The sequence below is a fragment of the Rhizophagus irregularis genome, chromosome 6 (assembly GCF_026210795.1).
Source record: "Rhizophagus irregularis chromosome 6, complete sequence".
Taxonomy (NCBI): Eukaryota; Fungi; Glomeromycota; class Glomeromycetes; order Glomerales; family Glomeraceae; genus Rhizophagus; species Rhizophagus irregularis.
Genome location: NC_089434.1, coordinates 691,780 through 716,460, shown reverse-complemented (window position 1 = coordinate 716,460; position 24,681 = coordinate 691,780). Strand labels below are relative to the sequence as shown.

General features: G+C 27.0%; 5 protein-coding genes across 5 annotated transcripts; all 5 read right to left on the bottom strand.

Annotated features, from left to right (window-relative positions):
• Positions 1-3,370: 3,370 nt before the first annotated feature.
• On the bottom strand, positions 3,371-5,773 carry OCT59_025927 (uncharacterized protein). Its single transcript, XM_066142825.1, has 7 exons — positions 5,122-5,773; positions 4,255-5,050; positions 4,146-4,157; positions 4,033-4,077; positions 3,905-3,970; positions 3,759-3,833; positions 3,371-3,694 (listed from the first exon to the last, which is right to left on the bottom strand). The coding sequence occupies exons 1-7, from the start codon at positions 5,710-5,712 to the stop codon at positions 3,684-3,686; spliced, it is 1,596 nt and encodes a 531-aa protein (XP_065992402.1). The 5' UTR covers positions 5,713-5,773; the 3' UTR covers positions 3,371-3,683.
• A 1,079-nt stretch (positions 5,774-6,852) lies between these two features.
• OCT59_025926 (uncharacterized protein) lies at positions 6,853-8,377 on the bottom strand (the record flags this gene model as incomplete). The annotated part of the gene is made up of 2 exons (XM_025321562.2): positions 6,853-8,038; positions 8,121-8,377. 2 exons carry the CDS (start codon positions 8,375-8,377, stop codon positions 6,853-6,855), a joined length of 1,443 nt encoding a protein of 480 aa, XP_025168537.2.
• A 2,949-nt stretch (positions 8,378-11,326) lies between these two features.
• OCT59_025925 (uncharacterized protein) lies at positions 11,327-12,158 on the bottom strand (the record flags this gene model as incomplete). Its single annotated transcript, XM_066142824.1, has 5 exons — positions 11,327-11,448; positions 11,541-11,624; positions 11,703-11,765; positions 11,844-11,855; positions 11,942-12,158. The coding sequence occupies 5 exons, from the start codon at positions 12,156-12,158 to the stop codon at positions 11,327-11,329; spliced, it is 498 nt and encodes a 165-aa protein (XP_065992401.1).
• Positions 12,159-17,443: 5,285 nt separating this feature from the next.
• Positions 17,444-19,111, bottom strand: OCT59_025924 (uncharacterized protein; the record flags this gene model as incomplete). The annotated part of the gene is made up of 2 exons (XM_066142823.1): positions 17,444-18,497; positions 18,891-19,111. 2 exons carry the CDS (start codon positions 19,109-19,111, stop codon positions 17,444-17,446), a joined length of 1,275 nt encoding a protein of 424 aa, XP_065992400.1.
• Positions 19,112-20,963: 1,852 nt separating this feature from the next.
• Positions 20,964-24,066, bottom strand: OCT59_025923 (uncharacterized protein; the record flags this gene model as incomplete). Its single annotated transcript, XM_025311763.2, has 5 exons — positions 20,964-21,342; positions 21,415-21,444; positions 21,527-22,086; positions 22,162-23,079; positions 24,034-24,066. The coding sequence occupies 5 exons, from the start codon at positions 24,064-24,066 to the stop codon at positions 20,964-20,966; spliced, it is 1,920 nt and encodes a 639-aa protein (XP_025168540.2).
• Between the last annotated feature and the right edge of the window lie 615 nt (positions 24,067-24,681).

The following is a 24,681-nucleotide window of genomic DNA, read 5'->3' as shown; positions in this document are numbered from 1 at the left end:
TTATCAATAAAAAAATATATAAATAACAATTTTTAACCGGTAAAATCGAATTTAGGTGAATCTAATATTTTATGAAATAAATTTTATGGCAACTACAAATAAAATCAGGGTATATATATTAAAATATATATAATCTTATTTTCAGACAATAATTCCATATTTTTAAATTATTCTTTGTTGTCGTTTATTATTATTTATCTGCTGTACTTTATGGTATCTTTATCTCAGCAATACTAACGCTCGCTTATATAAAAAAGAAGTATATTAAATATTTACGTTTAAAGCTTTTATTAAGTTTTTTATTTCATATTTTAGATTTTATAATTGAATCAATTATGAATATTTATTAAGAAAATAAACTCATAATTATCTTTTAATTTACTTCGTATTTTACTGCCAATACTAATTCCTGACTTTTAGAATTCATTGTACTCCCGATAACTTTTTATTATAACCATAAGCTTTATCCCTTATGTCTTGATATGTACGATTGGTAGGAATATGGTGTAATACCTTACACGATCCCAATTTTTTTGAGTGAAGCCTATATTCGTCCGAAACTCGAGGACGTTCATATACCTTAACTGAAAAGGCTGATATATATAACCTAGGGGTATTATTCTGGGAATTAACAAGTCGTAAATTGCCTTTTGATTTTGAAACAAAAAATAATGATCCTTACAAAATTATTAAAATCAAGTCAAGCATCCTTGAGAATATGAGAGAAAACCTTTCCAGGCGCGAATTATAAACTTGCTGCGCTATATGAAAGTAAGTATAGCGACATATTACAATTTTTATTGCGATCTAATTTTAATGGTCATTATATTATCTAATTCAATATAGAATATTGGCAACATAAACCACATACCTAAAAGACCGGAAATTCGCCAAGTAATTTGAATCTTTAATTGTGTCAGATAATTTTGGTTCTAAAGAGATAAAAATAGCATAAATCAGAAAAATTAGAAACTGAAGTTAACGTACCAAGTTACGACTGTGATATTTGTAATATTTGCTTTTTATAAATATACCGTACAATGAAACTATGAGTAACAGATCTTCTATTAGATACCTAAATCTGGTCTGCCGAGTTACGTCACTAATATATCCAGAATATCGCTATCGGTTTCACAGTAATCTTGTCAAAGGTCATGGGTAGTTGACAGGTTGCATAATAATTGATGAATTTTCATAGCCAATTAGGATTATGTCATTGATATTATTTTTCCTTTACAATAGTGCTCTCTGATAACATGTATCTTGAGAGAGATATAATCACAAAGTTTTACATACAGTTTTGCTGCCATAACTCATATACTACAGTAAATAACGTAGATTCCCAACGGTTTTACCTTACCTTCGCAAAGCCGAAAATGTTGAAAAATTCCTTTATACAAATAATCTTTACCTCAAATCATTGTGTAACAAAAAAAATGAAAGACTAAAGAAATCTACCCGATCACAAAATCCGTGCCTTAAAAAATGTCATTACAGAAGAAAATAACATATGCTTGAAAATTCACAACACTTGTGCAATACTTTATTTTTCACATAATCATATTCCATTACATAATGTCACGTAAATACATGAGCATATGCCATTTAAAATTAACTTTGTTTACCATTTTCCCTATTAAAAAAAATTCAAAGATTCTTACCACCTATTAAAAAAAATAACTCCCCTCCTATTAAAAAAAAAATTCTTTACCAAAATTTTCTATCAAAAAAAAATCTCCCCTGTTAAAAAAATTTACACTAACGAAATCTATCAAAAAAAAAAAAAAATCTTACAAAAATTCTCAGCAAAATCTATTAAAGAAAAATTCTTTAATAAAATCCTCTATCAAAAACAATTCCCCTATTAAAAAAAATTCTCTAATAAAATTCTCCATCAAAAAATACTTTCACCTATTAAAAAAAATTCCCAAAAGAAATTCATTATCAAGAAAACTCCCTCCTAGTATTAAAAAAAATTCTCCAATGAAATTTCTATCAAATAAAAGCTTTTAATGAAATTATCCATCAAAAAAAAAAAACTCAGAAATGTCCCTATCAATGAAAAAAATTCTCTAGCGAAATTTAATTCCCAAAGAAATTCTATCAAACAAAGCCTTTGTCTATATTAAAAATAAAAATTCTCTACAAAATTTGTTTATAAAAAAACCAATAAAAAAAAAATTATTCGTGTAAAATTTAAAAAAAAACCTTATCCGTTCATTTTCTTACCAAAAGCAGTTTGCGGATCTGCCAAAACATGTGATCGACAAAATATCAACCCAAAGAAACTAATTTTTGACAGATAAAATTAGGGTTGGATCAGTCCTAGCAAAGACCGGTCCTGTGTCGGTCTTGGGACTGGTCTTCACGGTCTTCGGTCCGAGATCTGAGGACCGGTCCAAACCGGAGACCGATCCATATGATTAATATCCAATAAAAATGACTCGTTAAAATCATTAAAAAATGTTTTTTATTTGTTAAATTACATGTCAAAAAACATTTCGCAACACTCTTTAACTGTTTTAATAAAAAATGTTGTGAAAAGTTTTTTCATTTGTTAAATTACATGTTAAAAAACGTTTCGCAACATTCTTTAACAGTTTTAATAAAAAACTTTGCGTAATTTAGAGGCTCAAAATCATAGGGATAAATTTATTAAATTTAAATTGGTCCGCAAGTCCAGTCCAGGTTGAAAGACCGGTCTTTTTGGGACCGGACTGGACCAGACTGGACTAATCCAACCCTAGATAAAATTATCAAGTATAGTTGGATTAAATCAAACACAGTTGGACAAAAACAGCAAGACCAGACGGACAAAAATATCAAGCACAGATGGATAAAATCATAAAGCACGGACGGATAAAAATGTCAAGCATGGTCAAATAAAACCATCAAGCACGTACAGATAAACATCAAGCATGAACAGATAAAAATATCAAACACGTGATAGATAAACATCAAGCATGAACATATCAAGCACAGACAGATTTTTCACTGCCCAATGCCTGATAGTAGTTTAGTCCAACTCGGCTTGCCATATATTATATAATAAATTTAAGGGCTCATTGTAAAAATTTATATTAGTACATATCATTGTGAATCATAAATTTTAGACATTGAAACAGTTTAGTCAATTTCATCAAACAATTTATATTTATGTTAAAAGAACATATTATAGACTACTGCCCAGTAAAAGTCCTGTACTGAATTCATATTAGGTTTGTATTGAATTTATACATGAGCCCGTTTGGTACGAAAAATTGGACCATAAATGGGATAAAATTAAAATAAATATGGCCAAATTTTATACCGAATGGGCTCATTTCATAATTGGCCTATATTTGGTACAAGAACTTTTTACTGGGCTGAATTGACTTTAATTTTGAATTTTATAAGTACTGCATAAAGAAATAAATTTATTTAAAGTTAATTTATATGATAACTAAATTGAATGAATAATTTAAATTACAAACTAAAAAACATTGCTAAGTATTTTATCTTGCTACTCTAATCTCAGTGTTTAAACTATTCAGAAAAAAATATAAAAATATAAAATAATTCAAAGAAACCAAAATCTATAAAAATTTAGTAATTTAACATCATGTAAAATTAAGATATAAATACTATCAGGAATTTCCGATTCATCTTGTTCTTCTGAATGAAGATTTGGATTATTATGTATTTCATTTTTCGTCTGTAAGATAAATAAATTAGAAATTATGATATTATTGATTTGATATGATTTAATATGTAAATACCTTCGAGATTGATATTCTTAATCTGTTGCTGCATTGTTTCGATTTTATTATCATTTTGAGCGTCTTTACTATTAGCTAAAAAGTTCAAGGCATAAATTAATACTTAATTGTAATTTTAAAAGATCTAATATTAGTAAAATTAGTACCTTCAATACTACTCATTTTTGATGTACTATTATTTTTCCAATTACTTGAATAATTAAAATCATCAACTATAAAGCAAAATTCAATTAGTAAAATGATTAATGAATATCATATCATAATAGACACTTACTATTATCAGGAATTTGAAACTCATCATATGATTTACTATAAAATGCTACAAAAAAATAAAATTATTAGGTGTTATAAGTAAATAACTTTCAAATAAAAATTGTTTATTCATACCTTCTTGTTCTTCTATTATTATAATTGAAAATTTTGAAAAAATATAAATTTTACAATATTAATATATTTTAAATTTTATAAATAATGATAAGTATATGATAATTAATACCTTCTGTTGCATTTTTCGGTTCAGAAGAAAATCCAAATTGATGAACTTTACTTGTAGATAATTTGCTACTTGTGTAGTTTGGTTTAAAACTACTTGTTTTATTTATTTCAAAATTTTTATTTATTTCCAATTGAGTTGGTTCATTTGATTTTTTTTGATAATATAAATTAATTTCATCCATTTTATTCCACAGTGTATTAGAATCAGGTCTTTTTAATGGATCAGCATCCCAACATTGTTTCATTAAACTTTCATATTCTAAAGGGGTACCTGATACCATTCTTGGTCTTATACCATTAATAATATTCAATATAAGATCATAATCATGTTTGCAATTAAGAAATGGTGGTTGTCCAGATGAAATTTCCCACATAAGCATAGCAAAACCATAAATATCAGATGCTTTTGTAGCCTGTTTTCCAGCAATAACCTCAGGTGCTATATAAGGAAGATTTCCATATATACTTTTTAATGGTTTATCTGCAGGGCCACAAAATCCCAAATCACTAATATACCAATCCTGATCTCTTTCTGAATACAATATATTTCCAGAATGTAAGTCTCTATGAATTGCATTCTCCCCATGAATATCATCAAGTGCATAAATTATATCAACAGTAATTTGAATCCTTTCTTTCCATGTAAGTTGACTATAATTTTGTTGTAAATATTCTCTTAAATTTACATCCATATTATTCAATACAAGCATGAAATTTCCATTTGATGGATCTTGTGTTAAACCAAAACATTTAACAATACGTGGCCATTTACTACTTATAGTTAAATGTGATTTAGCCTATAAAAAAACAATTTATTAAAAAATTTTTATATTAAGAACTTCTAATTATACATTTTTAAAATACAAACCTCTTCAAACCAACTTTGATTTGCATTTTCAACATTTTCTAATTTTTTAAGTATTACATCTTGTCTTCCAAATTTGTTTAATTGTTGTTTTTCAGAATCCCATTCAATATAATATCCATCAATCCAAATTGCTGTATAAATTTTAGAGAATCCACCTTCTGTTAGGTATTTGATATTTTGTAAATTATTATATGGTATCCATTCAATTATTTTATTCGGAACGAGTGTTTCTGATTGACATTTTTGTATTAAATCGTCAATATTATCATTTCCAGACGTCCAATTTGAAAAATTTGCTTTTAAATAATTTCGAACACAATATTCACAAAATAATGTAGCCAAACATTCTTGATTACAATTCTCACAAATTCTTTTTGTTCCTGAATTATATTGAACTTTAGTTTCATCATAAGTTTTACTTATTTGTTTTATTGCCTCAGTTTTTTCATCTTCTGTAAGAGATTTATCAGCAAGAAGTGTTTGTTTTTGAAATTCAAAATGTTTATGTATATCATTATGAATATTAGCATCTGTTAATGCAAATGCTCTATTAAGTGCTGTATGAACTACTTCTTCTCGAATATTAGACATAATGCAATCTTATATTATCTTTTTATAAACTAAGAAATTTGTAAAAAGAAAGTTCAGTTTCGTGATCGACATTTGATTAACTTTGATTAAATTACCAATTAGGTGTAACAAAATATTACGCCATGGCAGATCAACCACTATATCGAGATTTATTAAAAACGATTGTAAATTTATTAAGTTTTTTTCAGTAGTTATAAATTTTTTCTCGATATTTTTCTTGAACATTACAAAAATTGCACTCTTTCATATAAATTTACGTTTTATTCTTTAACATCACCATATAGGAAAGAAATATTGTCGACTAAAAATTTTTTTATATCAGTCACCAGAAATGTCACATGCAGATCATTTTCATATAAACCGATATTGTGCAACATTAATCGATATAAATAAACTTCGCCCATTTTATTATGTAATAGAATTTTGTAAAGAAAATTTATTTTTGAATTAATATCATTTAATTAAAATTATGTCATACGGGGATACGGGGTTGGGAATTGTTTTTTAAAGTGCGTATTTATAGTTTTACTAAAATATATTAAGGTTGTTTTCATACTAATTAATATATTATTATTTTTAAATAGTTATGAAATGGCATAAAGCCCTAAATCAGCTAGGTTTAATCGAAAAGTAGAAATGATTGCTGCTGCTGTACGTGATGCAAAAAATTTAGATGTTTTACTTTAAAAAAAATAAATACTTATGATTATTCACAACCATAATTCAATTCATTACTAATTAATTTTATTTTATTTTTTATTTCAGTTTATATTTTTCTTATTTTTTAATACAAATATCCTTACTCCGAAAATAAATAATTATAAAGTAATATTGTTTTATAATTTCATTAACATAAAATGAGAATGTTGCAATTCCACAACTGGTATTAAATTAACTCTTTTAAGGTTAGTTTCCATATAATATTATAGTAATTCTATTGTTAGTATAAACTTACAATTTTATTTCAAAGAAAAAAAAATTCCATGATTAATATTTTATTTTTATGAATTTTTCGCTTACATATTTAGTAAACTGATCTTACACAATTCTTTTCCACTTTATTAATAAATAAATCAATAATTTATAGAACCCATATAGTGGCACTAAATCTTCAATAATTTGCACACAATTTCTAATCTATTATTCATTATGAATCTGAAAAACTTCATAATCTTCTATAGAAAATTTATCTGGTGTCTCTCTAATCTGTTTTTCATAACACCTCTTTTCACAATAGCCACTAGTATTTCTATTAAAAGAAGCTCTTTGATACCCTTCATATATTATGAGGTCTCCACTGCCAAATGATGGTCCGTGATAATTCGAATAAACTATAGCATGTTCCTCATCCTCTACACGACTAATAAGACAATTTTCAATATTAATTCTATTTACAAAAGAGAAAATAAAACTATCCTTGGTAGTACCATAACTAACAAATTTACTAATACCATTCTTCCATTCAATCGGATTATATCCTCCAAGAATTTCATTACTGTCTTTCACTTTAATAATCGTTACAGTACAAGATTTATTATCACAGATTTCATGAAACTTTTGAGCTGTAAATCCATCACGAGAACCACGAAGAATTAATTTGAATTTATATGAATTCTTTAATTCATCTGTAATCTCTAATTTATCAATCCATTTTGAGATTAATTCAGCATGTTGAATTGTAATAATATTTGAATCTATACCCTTAGTATTTAATTCTTTAATAATCTGTGGTTCTAATTTGTTCCTTGGTACATAATCATGATCCAAAAAATATTTGAATAAATTATCTTGTAGATCTTCGGGAATAACCTTTTTATACGGATACACCTTATTCAGGAATTCTCTAGAAGTAAATTCATTAAATTTAATTAAAGGAATAAATTGTTGTAAAGTATTTTTTAAAACATTAAAATCATCATTTGAATAACTTGAAGGATCTGACGAAAGTCCAGGATTTTTTGCAATACCCCATTTAAGTACATGTTCCCAAATTCGAACTCCCATTTTAACTTTATCATGCCGAATAAGAGAAATTAAAGCTTTTTCTGGAATCGAAGTAAAATCAGATGAATTGAAAATTTTTTCTGGTTGTTTAGAAATTAACTTTGTGCAAAACTTTTGAAGACCCAAAAAAGAGTTGTTTTCGAAGCTCGTTTGATATATCAAGTTAAAATTTTGTTCCATCCAGTTCGTTTTGTTTTTAATTAAAAATGATTGTAAATGAGGAATTAATTCCTGAATACTTAATTCGTTAGCAGTAAGCAAGATTTTAATAATATCTAAGATATCATATTCTACTAAAGAAATTCTTCCACCATAAATATATCTAAAATAAAATAATACGTTTATAAAAAAAAAAAAATATTTTATTGACTTATTAAATAACAATTAGTTTAATTCTTTCTTACCTTAAAATTATTTGAAAAATTTCGGGTAAAATATTCGGTAATTTAATATGTGCTATGGTTCCATCATTTTTCTTTTTATTAGTTGATAAAATTCTTCTCAAATAAGGAGAACGATAATTTAATATAGCCATATGAGCACGAAAAAATTTTACGTAAGGATCTTTACCAACTTCAATTGTAATATCATAATATTCTTCGTCGTCTAAAACTTCAAGTAAATTTTGAGACAATTTTGGTAAAAATTTATTATCAGCCATTATTATATTATAGTTGTGGTAAAACTAGAAAGAATAAAGTTGTTGCAGATCATATCTGTAGCCTGATTTTATTAAAGGCATGAAGGTGGTGTGACATTAGGTGTTCCAGAGAGACATACACAAAAATGCACTCCTCGAAAGCGAAAGCGGGAGGTGTGTCGATCATCACCATATAAGGAACAAGTGACATTTAAGTGTCACCTAACACGTGCACAAAACTTGGGTGCCACAAAAATCAAAAGTGACGTAAGTGACGTAATATTAAATTCTTTAGTCACGTGATAAAATCAATTAAATTTGAAAAGGAAAAAAATATTCAAAAGGTTTGGCTGTTCCTCTAAGAACAAAGCATGAATACAATAATAATATATAATTTAAATAGTAATAATTTTTTATCAATTGTTATTTAAAGATTCATGTTACAATTTTAACTACCGAATCTATATGGAAGTTAGAAGGAAATAATTATATGGAATATTTGGATACCCAGCATGAGAAGTCAATGTCATCCCTATAATACTAAAATGTTTTTAGCATAACTTTAAAAATTAACTATTGAGATAGAGTTATACAATATTCACAGCTTAATGGTTTGTTTAATGCATAATGTCTTGAATAATGAAAAATATACGATTTTGATAAATTTATTCCGCTGATTGGCCTGAAGGATATATTTAATCTTGGATATTGAAAATCAAAATGGAAAGAGATACTATAATTATGATAAAATTGTTGTATTAAAAAGCTTGGATAATTTTTCAATGTATAAATACGGTTTGAAAATGGGTAATTAAAAATTAAAAATAAGCTTATTTGCTTAACGTTAATTATTATTAGTTATGTATTTATTAAAACATTTTTTCCTTTTACATAATCTTATGGTCAATGTCATGGAAGCATGGAATAACTCAAGATCCAAATATCAAAAAATTATATGATTTTTTCACCCAAAAAATATAAAAAAACTAATTGAAAATGATTATAAAAATAGGTATTGAGCTAAAAAGCCAAAAATAAAAAAAAAATAAAAATTTTTTCTAATTTTTTTTTTAAAAAAAAAATAATGAGAAAAAAAATTATAAACTCACCATGGGAAAAGAACAAAAACAAAAGATGAAAAAAAGGAAAAAAAATTAAATTAAAAATCCGGTTTAAAAGACTAGGAAAGAAAAAAAAATATTATTAAAAAACTCAGTCTTAAAAGAACTGAAAGGAAGGGAAAATTTTTTTTAAAAAAAAAATCTGGGTTTAAAACAAAACTGAAAAAATTTTTAAAAAAACCGTTTTTAAAAACTGGAGAGAACGAAAAAAAATATAAAATATAATTTTCAAAAACTGGAAAGAGAAAAAAAAAATAAATAAAAAAAATTTTTTAAAAAAATACGGTTTTCACAGTTCCCGATAGTTTATTTAAAAATTTAATTTTGGTTTAACCATTATCTCGGTTTAACCGTTAAAGAGAAAAACCAAAAAAAAAAAATTCCAGTTTGAATAAGAAAAAAATAAATAAATTCGGTTTAATCATCAAAAGGAAAACCGAATCAATGATGAAACTTTAACTTTTAGTTATATTACTTATATAGAATTAAGCAATCAGAATTTTAGCTGGTAGGCAAAAAATACTATATTATATTTATTTATTTAGTAAGTGTTGATATTCAGACTGTAATAGAGAAATGATACAACAGCCACGAATAAATAATTTTATATTATTTTTATCTTATAGATGAAGATGAAGTATACTGTATAATAATAATCTTATAATCCAATACTTTATTCAGATATATAATATTTATGTCGTATTATTAGTAATTTTTTTTAATACATAGTATTTTTCAAATAGATTATTATTTATTAAAAAAATAATTTTTTCACATAATTTTTTTGCTTTCATTTGATGCCACGTCAGATTCCCATTTTCTGAGTTGACTCATGGATCATAAATTAACGATGCTTATAATATTTATTTACAAATTACAATGTATTTATTTTTTTTTTTTCTACTGTATTAGATGGATTTTAATTTTTAAATTATTTTAATTATTTTACAAAATAAATTTAAAATAATATCATTTATTATTAATTAAACACTGAGATTATTATTATTAGAGCATTAGCTTATTAGTTGGTAATTTAAATAATTTTTCTATATTCAAATAATATGATTCAATAAAAGGCTCATTTCAATTGACGCTTAAAATTTATTAACTATATTGTAGGCGTTAAATAATTTGGAATAACAATGTGTCGCTTGGCATTTTACCAAAATGACAAACGATGTGGCAACGTAATATGCTATAGATTTAACACTTAAGAATTCACCATTTAGTGCTCAATGAAAAAATGGATAAAAAAAAAATTATTTGCTTTTACTATTAATATGCGCAAATACTAATTGGTTTCGGAAATATTTTATCCGAAATTCGACGATCCACAAATCGACAATCAAACTCGCGGAGATTTTCGGTTTAATACGGATCAATCCGTACACACCATTGTCAGTTTTGTCACGTGATTCAACAAACGGGCATGAACGTAACGTCGTAACGAGTAGCGAGGGGCTATTTACCGTACTGAACTATCAAAATTTGTTTTAACCCCGTTTTTGTCCCTTCACAACCGATGATTCAATTGATTCATGTAGCACTACCTATATGAAATATGCAAAATAAATATATGACACGTAGATTACGTAACACTTGCGAGTTATGTTCCTAGTTTATTAAAAAGTTTATAAATTTGGTATAATACCGATCACAAATTCATAATTACAATCAAATAAAAAAATGTATTTATTACAAGTATCACAATAAATATTCACATTAAAAAACAATAATAAATAATTTATAGTATAAAATATACAATTTTATCAATCTTAGCGAATATAAAATAATTTATACTAAAAAGAAAAAAAAAAAATTTTTAAAAATCAAACAATTTTACTTCTTTTTAAGTTTTAAGGTCAACAACATTCAGGGTACCATTATAAAGAAATTCTTTAACATCAAGAATGGTCGATTCCTCTTGAATCTTCAAATGTAGCTTTGGATTATTGTCTATTTTATATTTATCTATATAACAGTAAATTATGAGAAGTATGAGAAGGAAAAAAAATTTAAAATTATTGATATATAAAATAAAAAAATAAATTATATTAACATACCATTAATATAATACATTTGATGTTTCGTTGTTTCTTTTTCATTAATATCATTTTGGGATGGTCGTCTTTTAAATATTTTGGTAACTAGAAAAAAATTTTTAAGATGTAAACTTGATGCGTATTTATTAATTATTTATAATGTATTAAAATATGAAAATTTACCTTTAAAGATACCTCCTTTTTTCTTGTTGGGTAAATTCTTCTGAGCCGATCTATTGTCGAATGCTATGAAAAATTTAAAGGTATTATAAATATGTTTTATAAAAATAACGCGGATTTTTTTAAAATTAATTTTATTTATACCTTTTTGTTCCGCTATTTTATTATTTATAAAAAAAAAAAATATTATTATTAGTAAATATACTTAATTGTTGGTATTAAATAATAATATGTAAAATTACCATCCGTTGCATTTCTTGGTTGGGGAAACTTTTCAAATTGATAAAGTTTGCTCGCATAATCTGTTTCAAAGCCATTTGTTTTATTTGTTTCTAAATTTTCACCAATTTCCGATCTATTTGATGTATTTTGATATAATTTATTAATATCCCTTATTCTATCCGCAAGTTTGTTAATATCAGGCCGTTTTGATGGATCAGAATCCCAACATTGTTTCATCAAATTTTTATATTCTAAAGGGATTGCTGGTACCATACGTGGTCTTATACCCTTAACTATAAGTGTTGCAAGTTGGTGATCATGTTCAAGATCTATAAATGGTATTTGTCCAGATGCAATTTCCCACAAAAGTATTGCAACACTATAAATCTCAGATGCAAAAGTATATTCTTTTCCAGCAATGACCTCAGGTGCTATATAAGGAAGATTTCCATATATACTTTTTAATGGTTGATCTATAACGGGCCCACAAAATCCAAGATCTCCTATACCAAATCTTTGATTTGCTTGTTTAAAAAATATATTTCCAGAATGTAAATTTCTATGAACTTTATTCTCATCATGTATAGATTTAAGTGCAACGACTATATCAGAAGCAATTTGAATTCTTTCTTTCCACATGAGTTGACTATTATTTTTTTGTAAATATTCTCTTAAACTTGCATCCATTATATTCATTACAAGCATGTAACTTCCATTTAATGGATTTTGAGTTAAACCATAACATGGGATAATATCAGGACTTTGATTATTAGTTAAATGTGATTTAATCTATAAAAAAAAAAATTATTGTTAATTTCACCTGTCGTCGTGTCGTCGTCGTTTCGATATTATTACGTCACAATTTCGTGTGATCGGCAAACGTCCAATTAAAATATTTACAAACCTCTTCAAACCAGCCTTCACTTTCAATATCATCATTTTTCAACCCTTTAAGTATTACATCTTGTTTCCCAAATCTTTTTAATCTATGTGATTTAGAACTCCATTCATTATAACTTCCACCGATCCAAACGGCTGTATAAATTTCTGGATACCCATTTTTTGGTAAATATTTAATATTTTGTAAATTATTAAATGGAATCCATTCAATTATTTTTTCAGGTTCAAGTGATTCTAGTTGACATTTTTTTATTAAATTATCTATATTATCATTTCCTGATGTCCAATTTGAAAATCTTGATTTTAAATAATTTCGTAGACAATGTTCACAATATAATATTGCTAAACATTCATATTTACAAAATTCACAAATTCTTCTATTTCCATCATTATTCATCATTTTATTTCGATTATATAATATATTCATTATTCTTATCGCTTCAGTTTTTTCATCCCTTGAAAGGTATATATCAGCTAGGACCGTTCTTCGTATAAATTTAAATTGTTTAATTAAATCATTTTGAATATTATAATCTATTAATGATATTGCTTTATTAATTGCTGCGTTAACAAATTCTTTTCTAACAAGAGGCATATTATATAAATTTTTTTATTTTTTTTTATTATTAAAAAAATAAAAAAAGAAAAAAGAAAAAAAGGTTTCGATCTATTTAAAACGTTTTTGATACGGAACGGAGTTATCCCGAAATGTCGTGTAACAAAACTCAAATTTCTCAGAAATTGCGAATAAACTACGATAAATGTATCACGTGTTACTAATAAAATTAGTTTTTTCGTTATTTATTTTTATAAATAATAAAGTACGGAAATTAGGAAAAAGGGAAAAAAAAAATAAATGATAAATTTTGAAGTATAGAATAATCATAACAGATAACGATAACGTATTTATATATATATAAACGGTATATATATTATTATTATTATTATTGTTATTTTGTTATGAACCAATAAATAAATTACTTTAAATAATAAAAGAAAAATATTTAATAAAAACGAATTAAATTATTTCTTATATTATCAGTTATAATTATAATAAATTATTTATCATTGTCTTTTAAAAAGTTTTTAGATTGTATTTTGTTTGTTTGTTTATCCCTCCTATGAACTATGAAGGATATTAAGCCGAACCAATCCACTCAATTTTGTCGATCAAGGGGTAAAACAAATCATTGTATTGGTACAAACTATATTTTCGTACCATACTCTTTATGGTTCATTTTTACTAAATCGGCTAATTTACTTAATTAAAATCTATTTTTTTCGATGATTTTCCCTGAAAATAATAATATCCATTAATTATTCTTTCTATTGACTACTAACATTCATTTCTTTTTTTTTTTTTTTTACTAAAAGAAGTTTTTTTATAATTATTTAAATTATTAAAAAGATAATTAGTTTTTATTATATAATATTAACATATGCACGCCGTACATATCGATAATAGTTGATTAGTGTTTTCGGGATTTTCGGATTTCATCCATCTAATAATTAATATGAAAATCCTAATTTACATGAATAAAAAGAAGTTTCATTGTAATATGTTTATCCGGAAATCTTTTTTTTTCATCAGCAGGTAAATCTTATAGTTGTCTATTCGTATGTATAATAAAAATTTTTAATTTTTTAGGAAACCGTAAAAAACGTTTTTTTTTTTTTTAAATTTCAAATAATTTCAAATAATAAATTTGAAATTTCGGTTCTACTATTTAAAGGTGAAATTAAACGTGGAATATAGATAGACAAAACATACGTCACATGTATAATTTTTATACATGATGTTTTCTTTTATTTTTCTTCCGCCATGCTGTCCACACAAGTTGATCATGCACAACGTGTACTGACAAACATCAAACATCAAAACACAGTATAAAGGCTGACCGGATATATCCGTCATTGGAGGCTTATCTCCTTACCGACGATACGCAGAAATTCTAACGACGAGTAAAATTATATTGTTATGTTATGTTGAACATATTGAACATATAAACAAAAATAAAAATAAAAATATTCGTTGGTTAAACTTTAATTTAATGACCAATTATTTCCCACGTACAAGATGTACAGAGTATTTGTCAATCATGTGATGTAACGTTAATCGGTGATCTGCATAGCGCAAATTTAAAAAGTAATAAATTTTAATTAAATAGATGTATCGCTTAACGTTAGAGGCTTTGCAAGTTGCAACGCAGGATATTTTATTTTCCGGGTTTAGAGTGTAAACTTAATTCTGACCAAAATTTTCTATTTTAATTCTGGCCGAAATTTAATTTATCATCCAAAAAAATCGATGCTGCGTCAACAAAATTTTTTAATTATATTATGTTCAACGGATTGTTTGAACATATTTTTTATTTGAACATTTACAATACATTTCAGTTTTTATTTAGTATACATTGTGTATATTATTAAATATGATATTTTCAATAATAATAAATAAATTTCATAATTCTTTGATAAAGATCATCAAATGTCACGACCACAATGTTTATATGTTTTAAATTACAATTTCACGACATAAATATTATAATTTAATGAATTTATATGAATTTCATATTAATTTTTATTTTTATTTATTTTTTTTTTAATTCGTTAATTCGGTAACCATGTGTAAGTATTTTTATATTTAATCTTCGGTAGATTTTTACTACTTATAGTTACATAATGACCGTTCAGTTATATAATTAGTATATAGTTATATAACAAAAATATTTTAATAAAAATTTTATAGAGTAATCTAATTGTGTTAAAAAATCATAAAAAAATTTTTCGTGAAACATGTATACATTTTTAGGCAAAAAAAAAAAATCTTTATGTTCGCTTTTATGTTTTATTTGGGGTTACCTGTGGATTACCAACGGTGACACTATATATATAAAATTCACTATACATGAAATTTTAATAATTTCGCTCTGAATAAACTAAAATTTAATTTATTCTAGTACTTTATTTACAATTTATAGGATTTATATCCATTTTCTATATATAAAGTTGAATTTTTGAAATATTGTTTTTATTTAAAATACATGTGCGTGCTATTTAACATAAGTGATTTTGCTCTTGACGCTAAAAAAGTGTTAAAGGCTGATTTTGCTCTTAACGTATATATATATATATATATATATATATATCTAAAATTAGTAGCTGCCATAGTGCCATTTCACGTTTCAGTCGTTTCACGTTTACAAGCTACGGAATAGTATCTGCTAATCCATTTTTCAATTGTTTCTATCTTTGGGATTCAACTTCGCTATTCCGCCATATGAATGAGTTCTGATCACTAGCTGGGTACCGATCACTTTTGTCAGCATTACCTGCATGAAAAAAATCTTGTAATAATGTAATACCATTTCTTGACACTCTTGTCCCACTCCTTCCTCCAAACAAGTTATTTGTTTTTAACGTCCATTCAGGTACAAATTGAAATTCTGCATTGACAGTATGATATTATTTTTAGTTAGAATATATACGTAATGGAGACTTTTTGAGATAATATTCATATTATGCGCTCCGCATAAAAGATACGATGATATAAGTAGAGTCTATCAATTTCATAACATAGTTTAAAACAAGTAGTATAAAATAAGGACTAAATAAGGTTCGTATTACTTTTATTCTGGCTAATTAGGAATAAGTAAAATTTTGCTATTCCAATAGGACCCAGAAATATATATAGGGGTCAGGTGATGAAAAAAATTTTTTACTATGAGCTGTACGCATTTTTTCAGGGCCGGAATTATGATAATGTCAGTCGGTTACTATAATAGGGGGACCGTTAATTATTTATTTTATTTATTTATTTTATGTGAAGACGGATAGCCTATTAACAGGACATATACCTAACGGTGCTACCCTACATCTAGCTATCATCCACCCTAGGGCGGACCCGAACTTCTTTGAATCCATCGAACCAGATTGATCCCCTCCGCTACCGAATAGGGACCAATGTCCAAGAAAAAGTATGAACTATATAAAGAACCCTAACAAAATAATAAGAAGTTGTGGCGATCTAAGCATTATAAATAGCAATTAATTGACGAGCATTAATCCGTATTTTTCTTTCAACCACAAGGGTTGCCACCTGTAAATACTGTAAGAGGTGGAATGGTTTACACTATTTTAGGTTGTTAAAAATCTAACGTAAAAAAGAACAAAAATGCTAATAAGCATGTACAAAAAGAAACTAATGTATGTATAAGGAGTTATATAAAATGACTAATGAGTACTTAAGCAGTACGAGTAGATGAACTGTTTTCTAAATTCTTCGAGGCGGATAATATACAAACCTTTTTATCTTTATGATAACCATAATGAGTATCTAAATTGCCATTATCACTGGCACTTCATTTAAGCGGTCTATCGTCCATGATAGCACAAGGCTGATAAGCCAAACTACATTCATTCCTATAATATTCGATGTAAAAAATATCATCCTCATTGATAACCCTAGAACGTAAGTCTTCTAAGATTTCAGTATCTTCCTGTTTTTTCTGTTCATATTCTTTTAATTGTTGCGAGTGACGCTTTTCGCGTTTTTTTCGTTCGCTGTTTTTAATAGGTCCAGTTATAATTGGTACTTCAGGTGGTACTGACGATGAGATTTCTCATAATTTCATTTCATAGTCATGTTTGTTGTTAGTGACTTGCATTATAAGATCGCAAAGATCTCTCCGATATTCGCCTTGATCAGGAGTAGTTTCCCATTGTATTCCAGCATCAATTTTTCCTTGTTGATATTCTGTCATTGATTCGTGATGATCGTAGATTTCTTTCATGTGAGCTAGCCAGCCATCACTGCCAACTGCAAGTGGTTGTAATTTCTTTTTCCAGACTTTCATACGAGAAGGTTGATTCAATCGACCACCTTCGTAAATTGCAGATTGAGGAATTAACGGAATATAATGTTCAGGTACATTCTCCCAATTGTTAATATTAGCTGGGGATATAGGATTACCATGTGATGTAGATGCGACAGAGCTAACGTTACAAATTGTCTCCACTGTAACAGGCACAGATACAGTCGTAGATTCAGGAAATGGGATCGGAAAGGTGTAACAACCTTTTGATGGTTCGACGAATTTTTTCTTGTATCGAAGGTGTTTGATAGGAGTGGTGAATCGTTGATTTTCTTGAAATAATAATTTGTGACGTCGTGCAGCCTGGAGTTTATCATCCGTTAACGCATTATCATCCAGCTTGGTGTTATGAAAGGTATGCCTAACCAAAGCATTAAAACGTGCTTCTTGTCTTTTCTTGACCTTTGGAGACGAACTGGGAGTAAATTGAAGATTCCCATATTTTTTGCCATAAATAAAATCAAGTCCTTTTGTAGCGATGACGTTAGTGCTATATGCATGGTATGATGTGGTGAAAGAGATTCCCAATCGGTTTGAAAAATTCTGATATATTTTCTTTTTAGTCCATCTGTTGTAGAGATGAGATGCGTGAAAATCTTTGAATGTTTTGCAAAGACTAGAGTCAGGAATTTTGTTATCCTTCGAGATACAGTATAGAACAAGATTCTTATGGTGGATGATGCAGGCATGACGATGATGTGACATTGTAAAAGGGACCGGAATGGAGCAAGTCGCAGTAGTATTGGGAAGTAAACCTACTGTGTGAGTATGATTACATGGAAGGTAAATTCCAAAGTAAAATCTATATTTTTTATACGAAAAATTAAAAAAAGTTTTAGTCATATGATTATTTTTGTCTTTTTTTTGGGCACGTGATCTTATAAAATCCAAACGCTCCAATAGTTTTTTACGAATATGTGTAAAAAATTTTTCTTGCAATCTTCGAGGAATAACTTTTTGTGTTGAAAAAAAGTGCGTGAGCTGTTTCGATATTTGAAATTTGAAATTAGGGAGTCGGCTCGTGGAATCGTGATTAATCGGGTTAGAGGACATATGATAATCATTTGTGTAAATCTTCAATTGAAGTTGATTGGTATCTGGTAAGTGATCAACCAGCTCAAAAAAGAAACTTTTTGAGCGCCTAAAATTGTAAATCTTGTTATAACCGGCTCTATGGTGTGGAGTCACGTGGAACTTTTCGTATTTTGTAGAAAAAATATAATTTTTGTTCAGCGATGAGAAAGGCCTAATATCATCAAAGTCGTTATGAAATGAAGGTGTATCCAATAAAATATCTTCAGTAGGAGGTACTGTTTGTGAAGTATCATGGTTGAAAATGAAGTCATCAGGACCAGCAGGTGTATAGTCGTATCCGGGTGCAAGAGCAAAATCGTTGGCTCTTGGGAAATAAAACATAACCAACCCTTAAATATGGGTATAATGAGAACAATAAAACCTCGCCTTATGCCCGAGGCGCCCTTTAGGGCCTCTTCCCTTTAGTTGTTTCAAATAGAAACTAAAAAAAAAAGAACTTGCGCAAAATTGCTGCGGAAAACTAACGAAATGAAGAAAAAGGGGAAAGAGTTTTTTTTTTTAGGGGGACCGTTAAAGCAATCTTCCCCAGCGTCGCCCCAAGATTTTTCACCCCCACGTGACCTGCATAAAATGTCACCCCGCGTCACACCTCACCATTTTCATTTTTTCATAAGTATTCTGGGGACTTAGAAAATTTTTAGTGGTGAAAAAAATATTTTTCACTCCCCCTTAAACATCACCAGTCACGTGGGGGTGGAATTTTACTTAGAAATCTTGGGGCGATGCTGGGGTAAATCCACTTTAACGGGGCCCTATAATAGGAAATAAATAAAATTCTGACTGGCATTACCAAAAATTATATAAAAAAAGAAAGATTTTCATGATTTTTTTAATTCAGACTCAAACCATATTTCTGGGTCCTATTCTATTTATCCTCTGCCATTTATACAATAATATGTGTTTTATAGCTAGTACAGGACCCCGAGCAATATATATATAGGTAACAAGAAAGGTCAAAATTTTTATAATAGCTCTACGCAAGGTTTTTATTAAGATAAATAAGCAAACTCAACATGTGACTTTACAAATTGCCCAAAAATAAGCAATCTAACCATATGACTTTATAATATTATATTTTACAAAAATTATTTGATCAAATTTTCTCGCATTTATGATTTACAATTTCACTTTTTTCAATAGTAATATCATCTTAGCTAAAATATCCATCTTAAAATTTTTTTCATCTCCTATTAACTTTTGCATATTAGTATAATACCATCGCTTATATAGTTAAATGTTATATAATGCATTATTAAATAATACCAAATTTACTCAAAAAATAAGCAATTGTAATATATGACTTTTCAAAAATTCTGTGAAAATAAGCAAATGAAAAATATGACATTTGCAAAAAATATCATTAATTTTACGCAAATCTAACCTCTAACTGTGGCTAAAATAGCATGTGACTAAGCAAACGATATTGTTACCTATACATATATTGCTCGGGGTCCTGCTAGTACATCATGAGTATAATATAGTATTGGTTTTTTTTTTCATTTTAAAAGATTTTTAAAAAAATGATTAAATTTTAAAAAGCTTCGGAAAACTATTACTATTATACATGAAAAATAATATTGAGATTACGAATAAATTAAAAAGAAAGTTTTTCTTATTTGGAAAATTGCAAATCTTTCTGAATTACTCAAATTTTCAAATCCGTCTATTATAGTTTAATCAATAGTTAATTTTTATTGCAAAATTTCCTAGAAATGGATAAATAAATAACGTGCCGATCAGAGGATCATAATTAAATTTATTTTCTATCTATAATTCCATTGTTTAATAATTTTCTCTAAATTTTTATTAAGGTATATTTATTCGTAAAATGTTTAGAAAGAACATCTAAAAATCAAATAATTTAGCAATTATTAGTGAGGTTTATAGAATAATATAAAACAACAAGTTAGAAGATAAAAATCATCAGAATTCGACATTGTATAGTTTACAAATAAAAGTGTAAAAATTATAGAATTTTGGTCTCATTATTTCAATTTTTGTTGAATTTGTATTTATATAAGAAGATAATTAACTTTAGATAGTCTTGGCAACAATAAAAATTTGTCTTAACACATCAATATAATGTATATTTATTTAAAACAAAATAAAATAAAATATACTAATTTATTTATATAAACTTAAACTTCACAATTACTCAAACAAATAATTATTACTATTTTCTATGAAATGCTTTTAATTGCTTATTTTTTAAGGCATAAATCCAAGCAGAATACCAAGGATGTTGTGTTGCAGCTATATTTGAAATATTTTCTTCAGCTATCAATTTATCCATATGATGTCCAAGTGGTGGAATTTTATTGAAAGATTCGAAAGATGGATTTAAATAACATAATACATATTTAAATAATAAATCACCATTAACATCAGGAATTTTAAGCTTATTAGCAACATAATCAGCTGATTTAGCCCTAATAATCATACGATCTTTATATGAATTAAATGTAAATACATTCTTAGAAGTTATTTTAATATGTTTCTTTCCATCCAAATTATAATAAGGGTGAATATTTAATGGATCATCAAATGCACCACTAAAAATAAAATTTAAGATTAATAATAGTTTATAAAAAAAAATTTTTTTTTTTTAGTAATAAATATTATACCTTTCATTATCACTTTCATAATCTATATTACTAAAAATTTTAAAAATTAATAAATAAATATATCGTAAACAGCAAAAATAAAGGTATGTAAATATTGAATTTAGAATATTACCTTACAGCCTCTAGTTCGTCACTAGGTAAAATTACGACAGATGCTGACCAATAATTATTACGTTTTTCACTAGTCATATACAGAGTTGTAACAATAGCTGTAATTGACACAAATCTATCTACTGGGGAAGTAATCTCAATTCCAGTTCTATTAACTCGACCATCATAAAAGTGTATTTCATCAAATGATAAAATTTCTTTAGTATAAGGTTTAATAGTTTCAAAAATAATTTGAGTTTCTGGATCAAACATTGATGAAAGTTGTTTTTTTTGTTCTACTAAAGGATATTTATCAATTATATCATATGCAATTGATAACAAATCTTTATCAAGATTTAAAAGTTTAGGATAGTTATCAATCGCAAATTGACAAAACCAACCTTTAGATAATGTAGTACAAATTCTAGCAAGTGCTAGGTTATAAGAAGTTTCTGTATTTTTGGAAACCATTGGAATAAGATATCTTTCAAGTGCAATAGTCATTGCTTCCTCTTTCACACAATTAAGTTTTGTTTGATAATCAATCTTTTCAAAAAGAGATTTTTCTATCAATGTTTTAGACTATATATTAATTTAAAAAATTAGTATCATAATTTATAATTATATTAATCATTAATAATAAAAAATTTTTTATACCTTATCAATCTTTAAACTCTCATAAATAGGATGTTCACCATATTTAACAAGTTCATGTATATCATTATGTGGAATACGCCTTTGTACAGAGAGCTTATTATTATGATCAAAAAATTCCTCATTATTACTAGTCATAAATAAATCAACTTCTGCCATTTCAGTTTCCATAATACGAGTCTTTAACATAAACTCAATTGGTTCATCACGTTGTGGACTGCAAAATGATTGAGTTATATTATAACCTAATGAAACTCTTAATGTGTGTAAATCTGTAATATTATTTTGAAAATTAGATGGATAATTAATATGAGATGATTTTAAAGCTTCAAGTATCTTTAATGGAGCAACTATAAATAAAAAGCTTGATATCAATGGAAACATTATTTTATCTTTAATATCATGACATAATTCTAAAATCATCAATGAACTTGTTTTCGGTTTAGTATCTTCAAAACTTTCAAAAATTGAAATATCCTCATCATTATTACCATCATCATCATCATCATCAGTATCATATAAATCATCTATTTTTTTATTTGGGTTCATTTTTCTGAAATCAACTTTATCAGAGACAAGTTCAATATTAAATAAGATAGGATTTCCATGATTTCTGCCTGTAAATGAAAATGATTCAATACACTTTCCAACAATTTTTAATCCACTTCCCGGATAATAAATCAATTTTATATATTTAAAAATTGCATTAGATTTAATTACTATATTAATAAATGAAATTGATTGTGAAATCGTTGCTATTAAATCCCAATCATTAGGATCACGAAAAAGTGGAATATGCCATTTAGCTGCACGAGATCCAATAAGTACAGGATGATCTATAAGAGAAGTTCTATCATTCTCATCCTTATTAATAACTTTTAAAATATGTAGTATATCATTATCATTAGAAGCAAGATAGAGCTTGGAATCGATTAAGGTTAATCGATTAATTAATCGACTAAGACAGTTAATCGATTAAGGTATCTCAAAAATCGGTTAATCGATTAAAATTATCAACCCATAATTCTGGTCAAATTATCTAATGCGGCCCAGAGCTGTGAATTTTTGGTCACGTGTTCTCCGAACTTGGAAGAATTTGTATTAATTTTTTAATGATAATAATAATAAATAAGACTTTCCTTATAACTAAATGTATGATCAAAAACAATTTGGTGCAATCTGCGGTCAAAAAAAAAAATTTTTAATATTTTAATATTAATCGATTATTAATCGATTAGGGCCCTTGGTAGAAATGGGAAGTAGCTCGTCAGTTCAACTCCGGCCCAATAGAGCCGTTAAACTGACTTGGAGCGGCTCAGTCTAAACTGACTTAAACCGACTTGAACTGCTCAAACTGACTCAAACCAACTTGAGCGGTTCAAGCAGCTCAAACTGACTCAAACCAACTTGAGCGGTTCAAGCAGCTCAAACTGACTCAAACCAACTTGAGCGGTTCAAGCAGCTCAAACTGACTCAAGCGACTCAAACCGACTTAAAGTGACTCAAACTAAGTTTTTTGTAACACTAACTGGCTTTAATAAATCCTTAATTCCGGCCGGAATTAAGTGATCGGCACAGGAGTTTCCTTTTTCGGAATACAGTACAACATGATTTTTCAAATTTTTCGCAGGTGACATTTTCCTTTTTTGGAAATTTGTGTAATGTCACGTGATAAAAATGGTTCAAGTCGGTCAAGTCGGTTCAAGTCGGTTCAAGTTTGTTCAAATCGGTTTGAGTCAGTTTGAACCGAACCAAGCTGGGAACCATAAGCTGACTCCAAAACCATACTCGAGCTGCTCCTTTTTCAAGTTTTCCCATCTCTAGCCCTTGGTTAATCGATTATTAATCGATTAAGGTTTTTTGGTCAGTTCCAACCTCTAAAGCAAGAATATAAGATTTATTAGTCATATTGAGATATATTAAAAATAAAAAGAAAAGAATTATCAAAACAATTAATAATGTAAGAAAATAAAATTTGATTCTAGATATTTATATAAGAATTAACTCATAAAATATAATAATGAGTAAACAATGATAATTTCAAACTTATTATTTAGTTACCCTATTAAATAGTGACAAATTTTATTGCTCATAATTTTTTTTTTCCTTAAAAGATAGGCCGGAAAATTTCGAAAAAGTCTCAGGTAAGGTGATTGAAGTATGTACTAAAGAAAAACAGCTTATGGAAACGAGCTTCAAAGGGAAATAAAAGATACGATGATATAAGTAGAGTAGATCTAATAATTTCATAACAGTTTGAAACAAGCAGTATAAAATAAGGACTAAATAAGGTTGGTTTTCTTACTTAAAATTATTTTCTATCTATAATTCCATTGTTAATTTGCTCTAAATTTTCATTAGGTGTATTTATTCGTAGATGCTTAGAAGGAGCATCTAAAAATCGAATAATTTAGCAATTCTTAGGTTTATAGTATAAGATAAAAATCATCCGAATTCGGCATTATATATTCCAACAAAGATTTTGGTATAAAAAGTGTAGAAATCATAGAATTTGGTCTCATT

Bases quoted from the DNA above. Each gene is read 5' to 3' on its own strand.
- OCT59_025927 (XM_066142825.1), bottom strand. From the start codon at position 5,712: ATGTCTAATATTCGAGAAGAAGTAGTTCATACAGCACTTAATAGAGCA. The intron at 5,051-5,121 runs GTTTGTATTTTA...GTTTTTTTATAG, and splicing joins ATCAAAGTTGGTTTGAAGAG to GCTAAATCACATTTAACTAT. The intron at 3,834-3,904 runs GTACTAATTTTA...TGAACTTTTTAG, and splicing joins AAAAATGAGTAGTATTGAAG to CTAATAGTAAAGACGCTCAA.